Source organism: Microcaecilia unicolor, chromosome 1 (assembly GCF_901765095.1).
Source record: "Microcaecilia unicolor chromosome 1, aMicUni1.1, whole genome shotgun sequence".
NCBI classification, from domain to species: domain Eukaryota; kingdom Metazoa; phylum Chordata; class Amphibia; order Gymnophiona; family Siphonopidae; genus Microcaecilia; species Microcaecilia unicolor.
The window spans coordinates 711,803,010-711,823,177 of NC_044031.1; the positions used below are offsets into that span (position 1 = coordinate 711,803,010).

The following is a 20,168-nucleotide window of genomic DNA, read 5'->3' on the forward strand; positions in this document are numbered from 1 at the left end:
CAGTTCTGTTCCAGGCTTCAGGCCCATGACAGACTAGCGTCAGATGCCTTTCTCCTTCATTGGGGAATAGGCCTTCTGTATGCGTATCCTCCCATACCTCTAATAGGGAAGACTTTGCTGAAACTCAAGCAACACCGTGGAACCGTGATCTTGATCGCACCCTTCTGGCCGCGTCAGATTTGGTTCCCTCTTCTGGAGTTGTCCTCGTGGAGATTGGAGCGTTTTCCAGCTCTCATCACTCAGAACGAGGGATCGCTTCTTCATCCCAACCTCCAGTCCCTGGCTTTCACAGCCTGAATGTTGAGAGTTTAGAATTAGTCTCCTTGGGTCTTTCAGAGGGTGTCTCCCGAGTCTTGCTTCCAGGAAAGATTCCACGAAGAGGTTACTTTTTCAAATGGAGGAGATTTGCCATCTGTTGTGACAGCAAGGCCATAGATCTCTCTCTTGCCCTACACAGACCCTGCTTGAATACCTTCTACACTTATCAGAGTCTGGTCTCAAGACCAACTCCGTAAGGGTTCACCTCAGTGCAATTAGTGCTTATTGGCGTGTAGAGGGTAAGCCTATCTCTGGACAGCCTTTAGTTATTCGCTTCATGAGAGGTTTGCTTTTGTCAAAGCCCCCTGTCAAACCTCCACCAGTGTCGTGGGATCTCAACGTCGTTCTCACTCAGCTGATGAAAGCTCCTTTTGAGCCACTGAATTCCTGCCATCTGAAGTACTTGACCTGGAAGGTCATTTTCTTGGTGGCTGTTACTTTAGCTCGTAGGGTCAGTGAGCTTCAGGCCCTAGTAGTTGATGCACCTCTTATACTAAGTTTCATCACAACAGTGTAGTCCTCCGCACACATCGTAAGTTCCTCCCGAAGGTGGTGTCGGAGTTCCATCTGAACCGGTCAATTGTCTTGCCAACATTATTTCCCCGACCTCATGCCCACCCTGGCGAGAGCAGTTTGCACACCTTGGACTGTAAGAGAGCATTCCTTAGCGTCCCTCCGGACTGGCCCAGAATGTGACTGATGGGTTGTGCATGCCTTCCAGCAGGTGGATACTGAGAAAAAAAGCTGTGACTCTGGCAAGCCAATAAGAGCCCTTGCCAGCTAGAGAAAGATCCAGTAAGCTCAGTCTCCAGCAGGTGGAAGGTGATGAGCCCTTCAGTCTCATTTATTACTTCTATTTTCTTTGATTATTCAATTCTTTAATTCCTTATTTCTTTATTTCTTAATTTTCCTGGTCATCTTTAAAAAAAAAAAAAAAAAAAAAAAATCCCTGCTTTTCTGAGGCAGAGGTCCGTATGGGTCTCATGTAGCCTCGGGGGGTGTCACACTCGGGAGCCCGAGTCCCTCCCCCCTTTCCCTCCTTAATGAATGTGGCTGTAATATATGATTTTGAATTCTTCTATATTTAATTCTGAATAAAAAGTCAAAGAATAGTATTCTCAAGTTCTTCTCTTGAAGAACTTTGAAGGTAGGGAGCAAAAGCCTTTTAAAAAGAAAAAGAAAAAACCCAACGAGACTGCCAGGTCTTCTGTTGTGGTAAAATCTGTAGTTTTAACTGAGCAGTGCAGCGCTTTTCTTAGTTACTACTTTAGTTTTGCTTTTAAATCAGTTGTTTTTTGACGTCGGAAAAACTCCACCGCTGCTCCGTCTGTCAGCGGCGGGGTTTGGGCTCGAACGAGGTCTGCCAGTTTTGCATCGCTGCTGAGGAGCAGGGTGCAGCTTCAGGTAGTTTGTCGGCGCTGGCTACGGTGTGTGTGGGGGGTCCACTTTGGGTGTCTCAGCGGCAGTCGTGTCCCTTCCCTCCCGGAGCCGGTTTTGGTGGGAAACGCCACCATTTTGAATTCCTCCGTGCAGACTGTTTCTCAGGCCCTTTTGACTTCTGGGCCTGCTGCTGCTGTTCAGCCGCCAGTTTTTTTTCTTCAGGGGAAGGAGGTTTTCCTCCTGAGGTTGTGGTACAAATGTACCAAGCCTTTCTGCTCCATAAGGCTGCTCCTCTAGACTTGCCTGAGAAGAGGTCTCTTTTGGGGGCTTCTAGGAGATGGAGCAGGATTTTCCTTTTTTTCCTGGTCAGGAAATGCCTTCCATAGAGGAGGAGGCATGATTTCCTGAGGAGCAGGTTGAACAGGAGCTGGAGCAGGCGGCAGATGGAGAGGATTCCCTTCCGGTGGGGGAGGATTCCTCGGTGGTAAGAATTTTTCATAACGATGATCTTCAGGAACTTCTCTCTCAGGTTTCTTCTACGTTACATTTTGATGATCAGATCTTCAGGTATCCGAGCCCAGAAAAGTGGATTTGCTGGTCAAGGGTATTCGCAGAGCAGGTAAGTCTTTTCCTCTGCATCAAGATATTAGGGATATTATTCAAGCTCAGTGGGACTTTCCGGATTCTGTCTTTCATCTTGCTAGATCTATGATTAGGCTTTATCCGCTTCCTGACTCAGATAAGGATCTTTTGCGCTCCCCTGTGGTGGATGCGGTAGTTTCCGTTGTTACTAAAAGAAATACTGTTCCGGTAGATGGCGGTACCGCCCTTCGAGATCCCCAGGACCGTCGTATTGAATCTTTGTTAAAGAATTCTTTTGAAGTTTCTGCACTGGCAGTGCAGGCGACAGTTTGTGGGTCCTTGGTAGCGAGAGCTTGTTTCCGCTGGTCTGAGAGGGTTTTGGACCGTTCTTCTGATGATCTTTCCAATATTGATAATGAAGTGGCTAAGCTGGAAATAGGTTCAGCCTTTTTAGCAGATGCTCTTTATGATTTGCTTCAGGCTTCTTCTAAGTCCATGGCTCTTTTTGTGGTGGCCTGACATACCCTTTGGCTGTGTGGTTGGTCAGCTGATGCGGCCTCTTAAGTCCGAGCTTAGTAAATTCCCCTTTAAAGGTTCTTTTCTGTTTGGAGAAGAATTGGATAAACTAGTGCATAGTCTAGGTGAGGCTAGAGTTCCTAGGTTACCGGAGGATCATCCACGAGGTTCTGGTCGTGGTATTTTTTCTGCTCGTGGTAGAGGCCGTGATTTTCGCCGTTTTCGGCCAGGCAGAGTTTTTTTTAAGGACAACACTCCAGATTTTTTCAAAGCACTCAGTCCTTTCGTGGAGGTCACAGAGGTCGAGCTCTCAGCAATGAAGGTTTGCGGGTCCAACCTCTTGTTCCAGTGGGTGCTCGGTTGGCACAATTATCAAGAGAGGTGGGCCCAGATTACTTCGGACCGGTGGGTGTTAGAGGTTATTCGAAAAGGGTACGCTTTAGAGTTCGCTCACCCTTTGTCGGATGCTTTCCTAGAATATCCTTGCCGTTCTCGCAGCAAGGCCAGAGCCGTCCGGGATACTCTCAGCAGACTTCTGGATTTTCGTGCCATTTGTTCAATTCCTTTGGAGCAGCATCAAGGCCGTTACTCCATTTACTTTCTGGTACCCAAGAAGGAGGGCTCCTTCCGGCCAATTTTGTATCTCAGAGCGGTCAATCGAGCGCTCAAGGTGCCTTCATTTCGAATGGAGACTTTGAGGTCTGTCATTGTTGCAGTGAGGTCCGGAAAGTTCCTCAATTCCCTCGATCTTACAGAAGCCTATTTCCACATTCCTATTCGTCCTGCTCATCAGAGGTTTCTTCGTTTTGCAGTGTTAGGTCACCATTTTCAGTTTTGGGCTCTTCCCTTTCGCTCTGGCTACTGCTCCGCACACGTTTACCAAGGTTATGGTAGTGGTGGCTGCGGCTCTCAGACTGGAAGGCATTTTAGTCCATCCTTACTTAGGCGATTGGTTGATCCGCGCAAAGTCGTACAACGAGAGTGTGCGGGTGACAGCTCGGGTAGTAGAGTTTTTACAATTCTTAGGTTGGGTGGTCAATGTACAGAAGAGTCATCTTCGGCCTTCTCAGTCTTTGGAGTATCTGGGAGTCCTGTTCGACACAAAGCAAGGTCTGGTGTTTCTTCCTCCGGCTCGTGTTCTCAAGTTGCAGACTCAGATTCAGCATTTTTTTGCAGATGCATTCGCCGTCTGCAAGGGGCTATCTTCAGCTTCTGGGGTCCATGGCAGCATCAGTCGAGGTGGTTCCGTGGGCCAGAGCTCACTTGAAAACTCTTCAGCGGTCTCTGCTGTCAAGATGGTCGTCCCAGATGGATTCTCTTCGTCAACAACTGCCACTTCCGCTCCAGGTGAGGACCAGTTTGCGATGGTGGCTTCGGGAGGCCAATGTGACCAAAGGCATGCCTCTAGATCAGCCCACATGGACTGTACTAACGACAGATGCCAGTCTCCAGGGCTGGGGAGCTCACTGTCAAGGACAGGTTGCTCAGGGTCTCTGGTCTCATCAGGAGACACTATGCTCAATCAACCTGTTGGAGACCAGAGCCATTCGTCTGGTGCTCCAAAGGTTTCTTCATCTTCTGAGGCCAGGCAGTACGAGTAATGTCAGACAATGCTACAGCGGTAGCATATATCAATCGACAGGAGGGACGAGGAGTCTGCTGTTGGAGCAAAAGGCATCGCTGTTGCTTCAATGGACGGAGATCCATCTGGTGGCTCTATCAGCGGCGCACTTATCAGGGGTGCTGAATGTTCAAGCAGATTTTCTCAGTCGTCACATACTCGATCCCGGAGAGTGGTCATTAAGTGAGGTGGCGTTTCGGCTTCTGGTCGATTGTTGGGGGTCTCCCAGGATAGATCTGTTTGCCTCCGCTGGCAGTGCAAAACTTCCTCTGTTCTTCAGTTGTCGCAAGGATCCAAAAGCGCAGAGCATGGACGCTCTTCTTCAATCCTGGCCAGTCGGTCAAATCTATGCCTTTCCTCCATGGCCTCTGATAGGGCGTCTTCTTCAGAAGGTCAAGACGCACAGGGGACGTCTGATTTTGGTGGCACCGGATTGGCATCGAAGGCCGTGGTACGCCGACCTTCGACGTCTTTTTGTGGATCTTCCCTTCAGGCTTCCGGTCATGCAAGATCTCTTGTCTCAAGGTCCGGTTGTTCATCTGGATCCAGATCGATTCTGTCTTACGGCCTGGCTCTTGAAAGGGTTAAACTGATTAAGAAATGTTATTCCGCTCGGGTCATTGCTACTATGCTTCTCTCTCGTCGCCGTTCTACGTCTTTGAATTATGAGCGCACTTGGAGGATATTTGAGGACTGGTGTAAGGAGTTTCGCCTATCTCCTTTTAGTACTTCAGTTCCTCAAATTTTAGATTTTTTGCAGCGGGGTTTTGACAAAGGCCTTGCTTTGGCTTTTCTTAGGGTGCAGATTGCGGCCTTGTCTTGTTTTCGTGGTCGTATCCTAGGGAAGTATCTAGCTAGTCATCCGGATGTGGTGCGTTTTTTGAGGGGAGTTAATCTCCTTCATCCTCCCTCGCACTGTTCTTTTCCTCGTTGGGATCTGAATTTGGTGCTTATGATTTTATTAAGCCTCCTTTCGAGCCTTTGTCGTCCTGTACTTTGAAGGACTTGACCCTGAAGACAGTATTTTTGGTGGCCGTTACTTCGGCTAGGCGGGTTTCGAAGTTGCAGGCGTTGTCGTATAGATCACCGTTCTTCGAGTTCTGTTCAGATCAGGTAGTGTTACGGCCAGTTCCTTCTTTTCTTCCCAAGGTAGTAACTCGGTTTCATGTTTCTCAGCCGGTGGTCTTGCCTGTGTTAGGTTCTTTTTCCGGCTCGGAGGAAAGCGGCTTTTGAAGTGTTTGGATGTCAAATGTGTGTTAAAACACTATATTAAGTCTACTGAGGACTTCCGGCGTTCTGATCGTTTGTTTGTTCTGATTGGGAGTGCGCGCACGGGATTCATGGCATCTAAGCCCACTATTTCACGCTGGCTTAAAGAAATGATTGCTTCAGCTTATCTTCTTTCTGGGAAACCTGTTCCAGAGCATGTTAAGGCTCGCTCTACAAGAGGTCAGGCAGCCTCTTGGGCAGAGCGTTGTTCGGTGCCTTCAGAAGAAATTTGTAGGGCGGCAACCTGATAGTCTTTGCATTCTTTTTCTAAGCACTACCGTTTAGACGTCCTCTGTCAGGTTGCTTTTGGAGCGCGTGTTTTGTCGGCGGGGCTGCTAGGGTCCCTCCCATAATTTCACTGCTTTGTTACTTCCCATCAGTCACATTCTGGGCCGGTCTGGAGGGACTGAAGGAAAGCAGATTAGCAGGTAAGGTCTAATTTACCCTTGGCCTTTTACGTAGAGCAGACGAAGCCCTTCAGACAGTCTGCCCAGTTTGTTTCTTTCGATCCCAACAGGAGGGGAGTCGCCATCGGGAAAACGCACAATATCAAATTGGGTAGCAGATTGCATATACTTCACTTATACAGTCATGGCTGCGTCGGTGGCTTACTTAGTCAGCCTCCATTGAAGAGATTTGCAAAGCTGCAACATGGTCTTCAGTCCACACATTCACATCTCACTACTGCCTTCAACAGAGATACCCGAAGCGACAGTCGGTTTGGGCAGTCAGTGCTGCAGAATCTGTTTGGGGTTTAGAATCCAACTCCAGCCCCGTAGCCCGTTTTATTCTGTTCCAAGCTGCACTCTCAGCTAGCTGTATGTAATTTTAGGTTAACCTATGTTATGTCCTCGCCATTGCGAGGCCCAATTGACCAATGTTTGTTGTTTTGAGTGAGCCTGGATGCTAGGGATACCCCACACGTGAGCATAAGCAGCCTGCTTGTCCTCGGAGAAAGTGAAGATACGTACCTGTAGCAGGTATTTTCCGAGGACAGCAGGCTGATTATTCTCACAAACCCTCCCACCTCCCCTTTGGAGTTGTCATTTGTTATTTCTTTTACTGTTTGATTTAACTGAGGTACGCGCTCGCACGGCGGGCGGGAAGTCAGACAGCACATGCGCCCTGCACGCACGCCAGAAGACTCTGGCAAAACTTTATTTTTGCTCTTGCAAAATGCCAATTCCCGGGCCTACGCGGACGTCTACCCACACATGAGAATAATCAGCCTGCTGTCCTCGGAGAATACCTGCTACAGGTAAGTATCTTCGCTTTATGTAAATACTTTAATCAAATACCATATTATTTGGTGAGGGTGTGATAACTGCTTGATATCAGCTTGCAACATTTGTTGAATTCTGTAATTTGAGAAATAAGGTTTATTTTATTGTATATAGAACAGCTCTTAAATTACATATCTGTCAGTCTTGCAATTACTTATCCAGGTGTGAATTATATTTTTTTGATCATGTTCATTTGAAGAAGTTTTTCATTGATAGACGATTAGACTATTTCCTTTGTCTAGTCCATTAATAAATGGGAGGTTGACTGAATGGTATCTTGGATCTTTGTTTAGCAGGTGGTGGTATGGAAAGGTGTATTCTTTAATGTATTTTTTTTTCTTTTGATTTGACCTCCTTTCTCCTCATTGATGTAGGCTTACATCACAGTAACTTGTTGTTATGGTCTCTCTTCTTGCTCATCATTTTTTTTGTTTACTATGTATTTTCTGTGTTTTGATTTTGGATGTTTCTCCAAGGACAAGCAGGCTCTAGTATTCTCACAAGTGGGTTGATGATCTGCGTAGGCCCGGGAATCAGCATTATCCGTAGCAAAAATGTGGTAGAGCCTTCTGAAGCATGTCACGCGCCTCACCGCTCATGCGCCTAGTGCCTTCCCATCCGCCGTGCGACCGTGTTTCTTAGTTGCTCTTTTTACGTATGAGGAGCAGCAGTGGTTTCTATGGCACCTGTTTTTTTTCACCTGGGAAAAACCTTCAGTGCCGATTTTCTTGTATTTCCTTGGGGTTTTTTTTGGGGGGGGGGGGGGGGTTTTGCCCTTTATTTTTTTTCTTTTAGTCTGTTTAAAAAAAAAAAAATTCCTTTATTTTCCTAGCTGTTCGACCCACATTTAAGTTTCTTTTCCTTTTAGTTGCGGCCGTCCTTAGGCCTGCTTGGCTGGGTCTTCTTTTTGTGCTTTTCTTCCAGCACAGCCACATTTTTTTTGATTTAGCTAAGGCAGTCTTCCCTTCCTTCATCAAAGACTCCCAGTGGCTTCAAACGCTGTACTCGGTGCAACTGGACCATCTCAGGCACTGATACCCATTCGTGGTGTATACAGTGCCTTGGTTCCAACCATAGCCCAGTTCGTTGTATCTTTTGTCTTCATATGAAGAAAAGGACTCAACTTACTCGATAAGCCCAACTTGAGAAACTTTTTGTGGCTCGGTCCGGTCCTTCAATATCGACATTGGCATCGACGTCGGGAGTGGAGGTAGGATGGCTGCTGAGAGACCGAGATACATTGGGAGCAGTGAGGCATCAAGTGTGTCTCCACCTGCCTCGAGGCCTCCTGCTATGCAGCCCCCCGACCGTCCATCGTTGGACCCGACCCCGAGGCAATGTGGGGATTAAACGTCATCCTTGGCACCTAGGAGCCTTGATGAAGTACATTGAGCGAAGGCTAAGAAGCACCACCACTGTTCCCCAATCTACTCATGGTGCTGGGAGCTCCAGGGCGCCGAGGGATTCGGCACTTGAGAAGCGTTGATGCTGGGAGGACCGCTCCCCCTCCATTCAGGATGTGCCGACACATTTGTCTCCCAGCAGCCAAGTTCCTGCTCCCAAGCCCCAGGCAGTTCTGCAACCTGCTGTTCCACCAGCCCCACAGCCTTTACCGTTGTCGGCTCTCTGAGTTGATCCAGGCCTTGCTTCCAGAGCTGCTGGAAGGACTGCTATGTCGCACTGTATTGGCATCGGAGGTGCTTGCACCTACCATGCTGTCTGTGGCAGCTATGTCTGGCCCTTCACCTACGGTGAGGTCTCCGACTTTGGCGCCTCTTCGGTGTCGGCTACCACCCAGGCCGGTTCCCCATCAATGTCGATGGAGGAAGCTTCGCCGCAGTCCATGTAGAAGTCGGCCCCTCGACATCACCCTCAAGACCACGGGTCGAGGCAGGTTCAGCCTCGTAAGTCACTGAGGGTAGTGCTATCCGATACCGAGGAGGAACGTTCATGGGCGTCAGAGGAAGATCCCAGGTACTTCTCAGATAAGTCCTTTGGGATTCCCTCTGAGCCTTCCCCTCCTCCTGAAAGGAGACTGTCCCCACCTGAGAGCCTCTCCTGTTCAACTTTTGTACGGGAAATGGCTGAACCCTGGGCTGAGATGCTCGAGGTCCTGGACTACACCTCTCCACCTAGAGAGGCAGTGACAGCTCCTTTGCAAAAGGTACTGAAGGAAGTCCTCATTTGAAACTGGGAGTACCCTCTGTCCCTATAATCTCCCAAAAGGCAGATTCTCAATATCGGATCCACTGGGAGCCTGGGTTGATGAGTTCTCAGACACCCACAAATCCATGGTGGTGGACTCCGTTCTCAAGAGAGCCAAGAGTTCTAGAGACTATGCTTTGGCGCCCCCAGGCAGAGAAGCTAGAATCTTGGATTCATTTGGGAAGAAAATGTATCAGGCCGCCATGCTCATTGCCTGTATGCAATCATTCCAGCTCTTCTCGAGCATCCATTTGCAGAACTCAGCGCAGCAGCTGTCTAGTTTGGTCAATGCCCTCCCTCCAGAGCAGGCCAAACCTTTTCGCGAGCTGGTCAAGCAGCAGAAGGCGTGTCGTAACTTTTGATGTAGCATCCAGGATCTCTGCTCAAGGTATAGCAATGTGCAGACTCTCATGGCTGCGTGTTTCTGACCTGGATCAATCGGTCCAGCAGAGGATTGTGGATGTTCCTTGCCATGGGGATAATCTTTTTGGAGAGAAGGTGGAAGATCTAGTTGACCAGATCAAGAAGCATACAGATGCTATGGCTTCTCTCTCCCACCAGGCGTCTTCTGCTTTCACTTCCTCAACTAGGAGGTATTTTGGTGGGTTATGGAGTGCTCTCTATTCCTATTCTAGGCGTAGGTACACTCCGGCGTCTCACCAGTGTACTCAGGCTCAGCCCCAGCACACTTGTTTCTGTCAACTGCGTATGCCTAAGGCCCCTGCTGCTCCCCAGCAAAAGCAGGGGACAAGCTTTTGACTGCCTCCAGGAGAGCATAGCCACAATTAGTGTCCATGCTGGATGACTTGGGGGGGGGGGGGGGGGTTAATGTTTTTTTCACCAAAGGTGGTCTCTTATAACCTCTGACCGGTGAGTTCTTCAAATAGTCTGGTTAGGATACACCATTAATCTGATCTCTAAACCTCTAAATTGCCCACAGGGAGCTCATTCAGCAGGCACTTGCAGAGGAACTCTCTGCTCTTCTAAAGGCCCATGCGGTCAAACCTGTTCCACCAGGGGAAGAAAGGCTGGGATTCTATTCCAGGTACTTCCCTGTGCAGAAGAAAACTGGGGGGATGCGTCCCATCCTAGACCTAAGGGGCCTGAAGAAATTCCTGGTCTGAGAAAAGTTCAGGATGATTTCTCTAGGCACCCTTTTCCCCATGATTCAGGAGAACGATTGGCTATGTTCTCTGGATTTGAAGGACGCTTATTCTCATATCCCAATACTTCCAGCACACAGGAAGTATTTTGGATTTTGGCTGGGAACAAAGCACTTTCAGTACTGCATACTGCCCTTTGGCCTAGCGTCAGTTCTCAGAGTATTTACAAAATGTCTGGCGGTAGTTGTAGCGTCGCTATGCAAACTGGGAGTGTGTTTCTTTATCTCGATGATTGGCTGGTGAAGAGCACCTCGGAGGAAGGTGCTCTGGAGTCCATGCGGAAGACTATTCAGTTGCTAGAACTGCTAGGGTTCGTAATAAATTACCCCAAGTCCCATCTCACTCCTGTTCAAGAATTGGAGTTCATTGGAGCATTGCTCGACACGAGAACAGTTCGATCCTATTTTCCCGAGGCATGGGCAGACAACCTTCTGTCCCTGGTGTCCACAGTTCGAGCATCGGAACAAGTCACAGCTCAGCGGATGTTGAGACTCTTGGGGCACATGGCCTCCACAGTTCATGTTACACCCATGGCATAACTGCATATGATATCTGCTCAATGGACCCTGGCTTCTCAGTGGTGTCAAGCAACAGGGAATCTAGAAGATGTCATCCATGTGTCCACCGACCTTCTACATTCTCTTCAGTGATGGACATTTCGATCCAATCTGACCTTGGGACGTCCATTCCAAACTCCTCAGCCTCAAAAAGTGCTGATGATGGATGCATCTCTCTTGGGATGGGGGCTCTGTAGATGAGCTTCACACTCGGAGAGCCTGGTCCCACCGGGAAACAGATCTTCAGATCAACCTCCTGGAGCTCCGAATGGTCTGGAATGCTCTAAAGGCATTCAGAGATCGGCTGTCCAACCAAATTATCTTAATTCAAACAGACAGTCGGGTTGCGATGTACTACACCAGCAAGCAGGAATGCACTGGATCTCGCTCTCTGTGTCAGGAAGCCGTCCAGATGTGGCTTTGGGCACGCCGTCACAGCATGTTTCTACAAGCCACTTATCTGGCAGGTGTAAACAACAGTCTGGCTGACAGACTTAGCAGGATAATGCAACCTCACGAGTGGTCTCGGAATATAGGCGTAGCCTGCAAGATCTTCCGAGCATGGGGCACCCCTTGGTGAATCTTTTTGCCACTCAACTCAATCACAAAGCCCCTCAGTTCTGTTCCAGACTTCAGGCCCATGACAGGCTAGCATCGGATGTGTTCCTCCTTCATTGGGGGACAGACCTCTTGTATGCATATCCCCCAACACCTCTAGTGGGAAAGACTTTGTTGAAACTCAAGCAAGACCACGGAACCATGATTTTGATTTCATTCTACTGGCCACATCAGATTTGGTTTCCTCTTCTTCTGGAGTTGTCCTCCGAAGAACCATGGAGATTGGAGTGTTTTCCGACCCTAATTACACAGAACGAGGGGTCGCTTCTACATATCAGTCTTCAGTCTCTGGCTGTCACGGCCTGGATGTTGAGAGCCTAGAATTTGTTTCCTTGGGTCTTTCAGAGGGTGTCTCCCGAGTCTTGCTGGCTTCCAGGAAAGATTCCACTAAGAGGTGTTATTCTTTTAAATGGAGAGCATTTACTGTATGTTGTGACAAGCAAGGCCATAGATCCCCTTTCTTGTCCTACACAGATCCTGCTTGAATACCTTCTATACTTATCAGAGTCTGGTCTCAAGACCAACTCCATAAGGGTTCACCTTAATGCAATCAGTGCGTATCATCAGCGTGTAGAAGGTAAGCCTATCTCTGGACAGCCTTTAGTTGTTCGCTTCATGAGAGGTTTGCTTTTGTCAAAGCCCCCTGTCAGACTTCCGCCAGTGTCATGGGATCTCAACTGTACAGCGCTGCGTAACCCTAGTAGCGCTTTAGAAATGTGTAGTAGTAGTAGTAGTTCTCACCCAGCTGATGAAAGCTCCTTTTGAGCCACTGAATTCCTGCCATCTGAAGTACTTGACCTAGAAGGTCGTTTTTTTGGTGCCTGTCACTTCAGCTCGTGTAGGGTCAGTGAACTTCAGGCCTTAGTAGTGGATACACCTTATACTAGGTTTCATCACAAAAGAGTAGTCCTCCGCACACACCCTAAGTTCCTCCCGAAGGTGGTGTCAAGAGTTCCATCTGAACTAGTCGATTGTCTTGCCAACATTTTTTTCCCTGTTCTCATGCCCTTCCCTGGCGAAAGCAGCTTGCACACCTTGAACTGCAAGAGAGCGTTGGGCTTTTACATGGAGCGGACAAAGCCCTTCAGATAGTGTTCAAGCCTCCTGAAATCTGTTACTGTAAGATCTCAGTATCTTGATGTATAACCTCAGCACATCAATACACCCTGAAGTCTCTTTATATTTCTGAAATGTCCTTTATTGAATAACAAACAGTTTACTCACAAATCAGAAGAGGTGCCTCTTAACTCAGAGCCTCGTATTCTGAAAACTGCCTCATTGGATGGAATCAGACCTGAGGAAAAGGGCAGTTCTGCTGAGGTAGAAAGCAGTTACACAGGCAGAGCAGCTCACAGATGGGAGATTGAAAAGGCAATATCTCATTGGCAAGATATGTACGAGGTAAAAAAACCGAGTTCTTTCCAGGGAGTCTATGAGGACAAGTGCTGACAGAAATAAGATGGAGACAGCTACCCAGTCAGCCAGAGCGAGAAACCTGGACAGGAGAGGGGGTGCTCCCTCAAGCCCACAGAACAAGATGCCAAGAAGACCAATGAGAACAGAGCCAAGTTAGGCTGAGCAAAAAAGGTCTAGGCAACAGCACACCAATACTAACAGTTTCCTAAATAAGTGTGTCTGCAATACCTGTGAACTACATTTCACATAATGCCTTGCTTATCTAACATTACAGTGACTTACAGTAAAACATTAAACACATTACAGGAATCTATCCCAACCAGGCAAAGCTGTCAAAGGACAGAACAGATAGTCTGCCCAGTTGTTTTGTTTCTTTTGATCCCAACAGGAGGGCAGTCGCCATCAGTAAACGCACCGTTTCCAGTTGGCTAGCAGATTGCATTTCCTTCACTTATGCCCAAGCTGGACTGACTCTGGAGGGTCTCGTCACGGCTCATAATGTCGGAGCCATGGCTGCTTTAGTGGCTAACTTAGTCGGCCTTCATTGAAGAGATTTGCAAAGCTGCAACATTGTCTTCAGTCCACACATTCACATCTCATTACTGCCTTGAGCAGGATACCTGATGCAACAGTTGGTTTGGGCAGTCAGTGTTGCAGAATCTGTTTGGGGTTTACAATCTAACTCCACCCTCCACCCATTTTGTTCTTTTCCAGGCTGCACTCTCAGCTAGTTTGTATATAGTTCTAGGTTAATCTTTATGTTCTTGCCGTTGCAAGGTCCTGTTGACCAATGCTTCTTGTTTTGGGTGAGCCTGGATGCTAGGGATACCCCACTTGTGAGAATACTACAGCCCTCTTGTCTTCGGAGAAAGCGAAGATACCTGTAGCAGGTATTCTCCGAGAGCAGCAGGCTGATTATTCTCAGAAACCCGCCCACCTCCCCTTGGAGTTGTCTTCTCTTACCCTCTCTCTTTTGATTTTTACTGAACTGAGGAATGCGGTCGCTCAGTGGGCGGGAAGGCACTGCACGCATGAGCGGTCATGCGCACAACGTGCTTCAGAAGGATTTAGCAGATTTTTGCTATGGATAATGCTGGTTCCCAGGCCGACGCGGATTGTCGACCCACTTTTGAGAATAATCAGCCTGCTATCCTTGGAGAATACCTGCTATAGGTAAGTATCTTCACTATATTCAAAAGTTGAAGAAAATAAAAATGCTTCATAACTTCAGAGCTGGTCCAAGAGTATCAAATTCCCTAGGTGAACCTTAATTTGTGCGCCTTAACCTTACTCCACTCATGTCCAACATCTTCCCTTCCATTACTACCTCTCTATCTCCATGCAGGGTAATAACACCCATTCCTGGCCCTTAGGCTCAATATCCATCTCTCATATATGAGATATAGAGACTGACTTTCAGGGCTTCTGGAAAAAGTTTATTGAAATTGTTGAATTCCTTGAAATAGTTCAGTTACAACTGTCACTAATATCCATGTCTTAGCTAAACATATAACACCCAGAAAATAATATAATTAGTAGTACTAGGTCAGATCCACACTTACAAGACAATTAAAGTACTGTGATACACACGATAAATTGGGGTCAGGCTATTTCCTCCACCCCCCGCCCGTGTGGCATCCATTTCATTTTGCAAGCTAAGTATTTATTATCCTTTTAGGAATCGGATGAATAAACTACATAGCCACATTATATGGGATCACTTGTTTGTTTAACTAGTTAAGCTGCTTTTTAATATCCCCCTTTTTTTTTAGTTTAGTATCTTTTATTGGATTTCAACATAATACAATAGAAGCAAGAGCTCACCACAGTTCAACAAGCAACAGTTACAAACTGTTAATAATAATGAACATGCTGCAGAAATATAATGAGAAACTGTTGAGCAGTGTGAAGTTCAAAACATGGCAAAACTGGAGCTCATATCCCTTAATTTTGAAAGATTGTGCTGTGTTTTTTAAAAATTATTTATAGAGTTGGAGGTTTTTTTGTTGTTGTTGGGTTATTATTTATTTATTTTTTTGTAGGCAAGTGATTTTAAAAGCATAGTCTGCAATGGGTAAACCTCGGGGCCAATTTGGTATTTTTTAAGGCTACATTTTGATTAAAAAATTGTAATACATTCCTGTTGCCCACCATTCCCACTGGCTGCTTACCAAGAGCTGAGGAGTTCTTGCAGCCTGTCTGCATACTTCTCTCTCTCTCTCTCTCTCTCTCTCTCTCTCCCTCTCCAACAGACTGCTAAAAACCTGTTGTTTCTTTCTCTATAATAAACCAAAATGTGTCCTGTCCTTTCTGAACACACTCCCATCACCTCGTGCTTGGATTACTGCAACTTGCTTCCTCCCCATCTGTTTCCACATAAAGTTCAAACTCCTCTTATTGACTTACAAGTGCATTCACTCTGCAGCTCTTCAGTATCCCTACACTCCTCCCTGGGAACACGTTCATTGGGCAGATCTCTTATTTGTACCATTCTCCACTGCCAACTCCAGACTCCTTTCCTTTTATCTTGCTGCACCGTTTGTCTGGAGTAGGCTTCCTGAGTCAGTACGTCAAGCTCCGTCTGGCCATATTCAAAACTAAGGTAATAGCCCAACATTTTGAGGCTGCTTTTTAAACTCCTGTTCACTTGTAGAGTACCTATGTCTGTTTTACTCATCCCTACCATAGGCAATTCCCTAATCCCTGTATGTCTTGATTACATAGTCCCTGCTTGACAGAGCTTACTACTACTACTACTTAACATTTCTAAAGCGCTGTACAATTTAACATAGAAGGACAGTCCCTGCTCAAAGAGCTTACAATCTAAAGGACACGTGAACAGTCAGTCTGATAGGGGCAGTCAAATTGGGGCAGTCAGGATTTCCTGAAAGGTAAGAGTTAGGTGCCGAACGCAGCATTGAAGAGGTGGGCTTTAAGCAATGACTTGAAGATGGGCAGGGAGGAGGCTTGGTGTAAGGGCTCGGGAAGATTGTTCCAAGCATAGGGTGAGGCGAGGCAGAATGAGCGGAGCCTGGAGTTGGCGGTAGTGGAGAAGGGTAATGAGAGGAGGGATTTGTCCTGTGAGTGGAGCTTAGTCTTGTATATTCTTAGTGTACAGTGCTGCATATGTCTAGCAGTATTATTTCTAATCCTTATCATTTCTATAGCATTTATTTATTTCTCACAGCAGCTGCTTGTGACTTTAGGCAAGTTGCTTAACTCTCCATTTGTAACTGCAGAAAGGCAGTATATCAAATCCCATTCCCTTAGAGGGAATCAAAGCAAAACTTAAATGACCTTCTAAACAAGGCCTAAAGGATTGTATTCTACAAGGGAAAGAACTCTGACCACATTATTGGGCAGACTAGATGGATCATACCAGTCATTATCTGCTGTCATTTACAACGTTACTATATATTACATCTTTTTTATTATTAATAAAGAGAATCATATACAAACAAAACATTATCAGAAATCAAAATTGTTCACCATCTCCAAAACCCAACTCCCCCCACCATGCCCAAAGCACAGACTCAAGTACAGGATCAGATCCACCTATTCCCCTACTTTGCCTGTGCTCTCACACCCTCTCTGAACCATGGAGTTCAAGCTCCCTCTCCAGTGAGCCCAAAGGCCTGGGTTTTATGACCTCCCAGAGCCACCAGAGGAGAAATGACATTAAAGTAAAGTACTTCCCACCCTCTTCCATACGATTCGTGCGTCCACTAACCGTGAAGGCGCCTATAGGGATATTGTAGGTGCGTACATGGTTAACACGCATTAAAGATGCTAACACGCCTATAACACGGCTTGGTAAACAGGGCCCTAAACTAGTTTGTGGAATTTGAACAAAGTTCAAGATACCTGGCCTAAAAAATGTTTAATATTTTTTTTATAGTGTTGTCAAGCCAGAAAAACAAGGTCAGAAGTCATTTTGTTGTGGAGAAATAATATCCCAATTATGGTTGAAGTGATGCTACTTCCAGACTGTTGCTATAGTGATGAAGGGCCTGCTACAGAGAGGAATGATTTAAATGACCCTGCAATCAAGCAAGATGCACTGTTGTTAGAGAGGTGGATTTTGGAACCAGTTCCTCGACAGTAAGTTTCTTTGTTTTATGATCAGACAATTACTGAAAGACTTGTATATACTAGGAGAAACTAAAAATGTAATTCTTACTAGATATTAACTGGTGAATATGAAAGATAAATTATTTTCCTTGTTTTGTATAATCATTTTTTGATGATGATTATAAATATGAAACTGAAAAGCTAAGGGAAGTAGGTAAGCTTTACTAAAATCTTTCTCAGATTTTGTCATTGTGCCAAAGGAGGATTTTGAACTTTTCTAGTCCAATAATTATTTTGCCATACCTTATACAAATTTTCTAATTATTCCTATGAAAGCTTTGAACAATATTCAGTATTGGGCACCCCCTTTTTATGGGGGCAAGAGTGAAGTTTTTTAGCCTTATCTATGACCATGACGACATTGATACTGTTATTTCTTTATAGTCATTTTTTCTGTGATCAGAATTATATGCCACACTTCTATAGACCACCAGGAAATTGGAAAGAATGCCAACCACACTTCATGGACTTCATATCAAACACCTGTGTAACCGCCTCCAATATAATAGTATTGGGAGACATCAACCTCCACCTAGATGACCCAAACTCTACCAACACATGTGAGTGCATGGAATTCCTCCACTTACGGGACCTCAAATGGCCACACATTCAAGCAACCCATGTCAAAGGGCGCACACTCAACCTTATCTCGCACAAACTGTCTACAGACCAGAGTTTACTAATGTCAGGCATCAAATGGACAAACACACCATGGTCAGACCACTACAAACTAAGTCTATCCCTGCAATGGCGAAAAAAGGATCATACCGTATACTAGAACACACAACCTACAGTACAAGAGGCCAAATAGACCCTGAAACATTCTGGCAACAAATATACAATAATGAATGGACAGCACAAATAGACTCCACACACTATCTCTCGGACTGGGATAAAAGATGCAAAAGTATACTGGACGAAATAGCACCCTTACAAACAAGAACCTCACGTAGGCAAATCCCGATACCTTGGTACAAGGAAGAACTGAAAAAACTAAAGACACAATCTAGGAAACTCGAATGAGCATGGAAAAAAACAAAAGAGGCATAGGCACTCAACGCATGGAAACAAACTCACAGAAAATACAAATACGCTGTAAGACAAGCCAAAAGGTTGTATTACAAACCCAAAATTGAGCCAGACTACAAAGACACGAAAAAAGTTTACCAACTCATGAACAAACTAATAGACACCACCCCCAGTCTTTGCAACCAATACAGACACGCCATCTGCAGACAAACTTGCCAAATACTTCAGTGAAAAAAATTGTAAACCTACGCAACACGCTACTTCAGAACAACACCTACTTTGAAAACTTCATCGAAGGTATGGACCCAATCCCAGGAGAATACCCAGCGGACAGAAGTTGGACAAGCTTCGCTCCCCTAGCTGAAGAAACTGTCGCCATCATGCACCTAATACTTGCTGTAAAACCAAATGTATATTCCTTTCTATTTCCAGTTTCCACGATGAATTGTAAGCCACATTGAGCCTGCAAAAAGGTGGGATAATGCGGGATACAAATGCAATAAATAAATAAATAAAATAAATACTAGCCAAATTTAAACAAGAAATTGCAAGAGGCAAAAGCGTACTTCTCCTACAATTCGACATGTCAAGTGCGTTTGACTTGGTTAACCATGAAATACTACTAAACATCCTTGATTAACTTCGGGATTGGTGGAAGTGTACTTAACTGGATCAAAGGCTTCCTAACATACCAGGTAAAATTGAATTCGAACATATCACCATGGAAAGCAGAATGCGGAGTACCTCAAGGATCACCACTATCACCGACTCTTTTCAACCTAATGATGACCCCACTAGCCAAGTCCCTATCCAATGTAGGCCTCAACCCTTTCATCTACGCAGACGACGTCACACTATACATCCCTTACAAACACGACATAACAGAAATCACCAATGAAATCAAACTTAGTTTGAACATCATGAACTCATGGGCGAATGCATTTCAACTCAAACTTAATTCATCCCAATACAACATGAACAAGCCCACCAACATAAACACCCCTGACTACACTCTCCCCATCTCAGAAAGCCTGAAAATTCTTCGAGTTACAATCGACTGCAACCTCAAGTTAGCGAGCCAAGCAAAATCTACAACAAAGAAAATGTTCCACTCCATGTGGAAACTCAAACGTGTGAAACCTTTTTTCCTGAGGGAAATATTCTGTAACTTGGTACAATCCATGGTACTAAGCCATCTAGACTATTGCAATGGAATCTATGCGGTATGCAAAAAACAAATCATAAAGAAACTCCAAACTGCTCAAAATACAGCAGCCTGGCTGATATTTGGCAAAACGAGATTCAACAGCGCCAAACCCCGACGAGAAAAATTGCATTGGCTCCCAAGAACGTATTGCGTTCAAAATCTGCACCTTGGTACACAAAATCATCTACGATGAAGCGCCTGGATACATGACAGACCTCATAGACCTACCAAACAGAAACGCAACAAGATCATCACGAACTTAACCTAAATCTCCACTACCCAAGTTGCAAAGGTCTCAAATATAAAACAACCTATGCATCCAGCTTCTCCTATATAAGCTCGCAACTATGGAATGCATTACCAAGCGCCGTGAAAACAACTTATGACCACTTAAACTTCAGGAAAGCACTAAAAACCAACATGTTCAAAAGGCATATGCTAAAGATCCAACCTAAATGCCTGAACCCTGCAACACAACGAAGCCAAAACCATACTGGATATAACTAAACTCTACCTCCTCTTTATGATCCTCAAATGCTTTTGTCACACATGAACTCTACCCTACTACAACTTCACTCTGTATTTTGTTCATACCTGAATTGGCGACCGCCTAACGGTATTATGTAAGCCACATTGAGCCTGCAAAAAGTGGGAAAATGTGGGATACAAATGTAACAAAAATTAAGTAGAACTGTTTCTGCACAGTTCTTGCCATCATAACTTAAGGGAATTTACTCAGGCTGTAGCAAACTATGTGCAGCTGGTGCTGCTTCATGGGTCTCAAGGGAAGCTGGGATGCCAAAATTGTACCCCATCCATTGGCTTCTCTTGCTGATACCAAGGACGTAGATGGGGCAGGAGCATGACAGGAGG

General features: G+C 45.7%; 1 protein-coding gene across 5 annotated transcripts in view; it reads left to right on the top strand.

Annotated features, from left to right (window-relative positions):
- The window catches only part of FAM214A (family with sequence similarity 214 member A), a 224,167-nt gene that overhangs the window by 48,045 nt on the left and 155,954 nt on the right, over window positions 1-20,168 (top strand). For all 5 annotated transcript variants that reach the window (XM_030189280.1, XM_030189272.1, XM_030189260.1 and 2 more), the window contains exon 3: window positions 16,827-17,029. In XM_030189280.1, coding sequence (XP_030045140.1) covers window positions 16,890-17,029 — 140 coding nt within the window. In that variant the 5' untranslated portion in view covers window positions 16,827-16,889. The remainder of the gene's footprint in view (window positions 1-16,826; window positions 17,030-20,168) is intronic.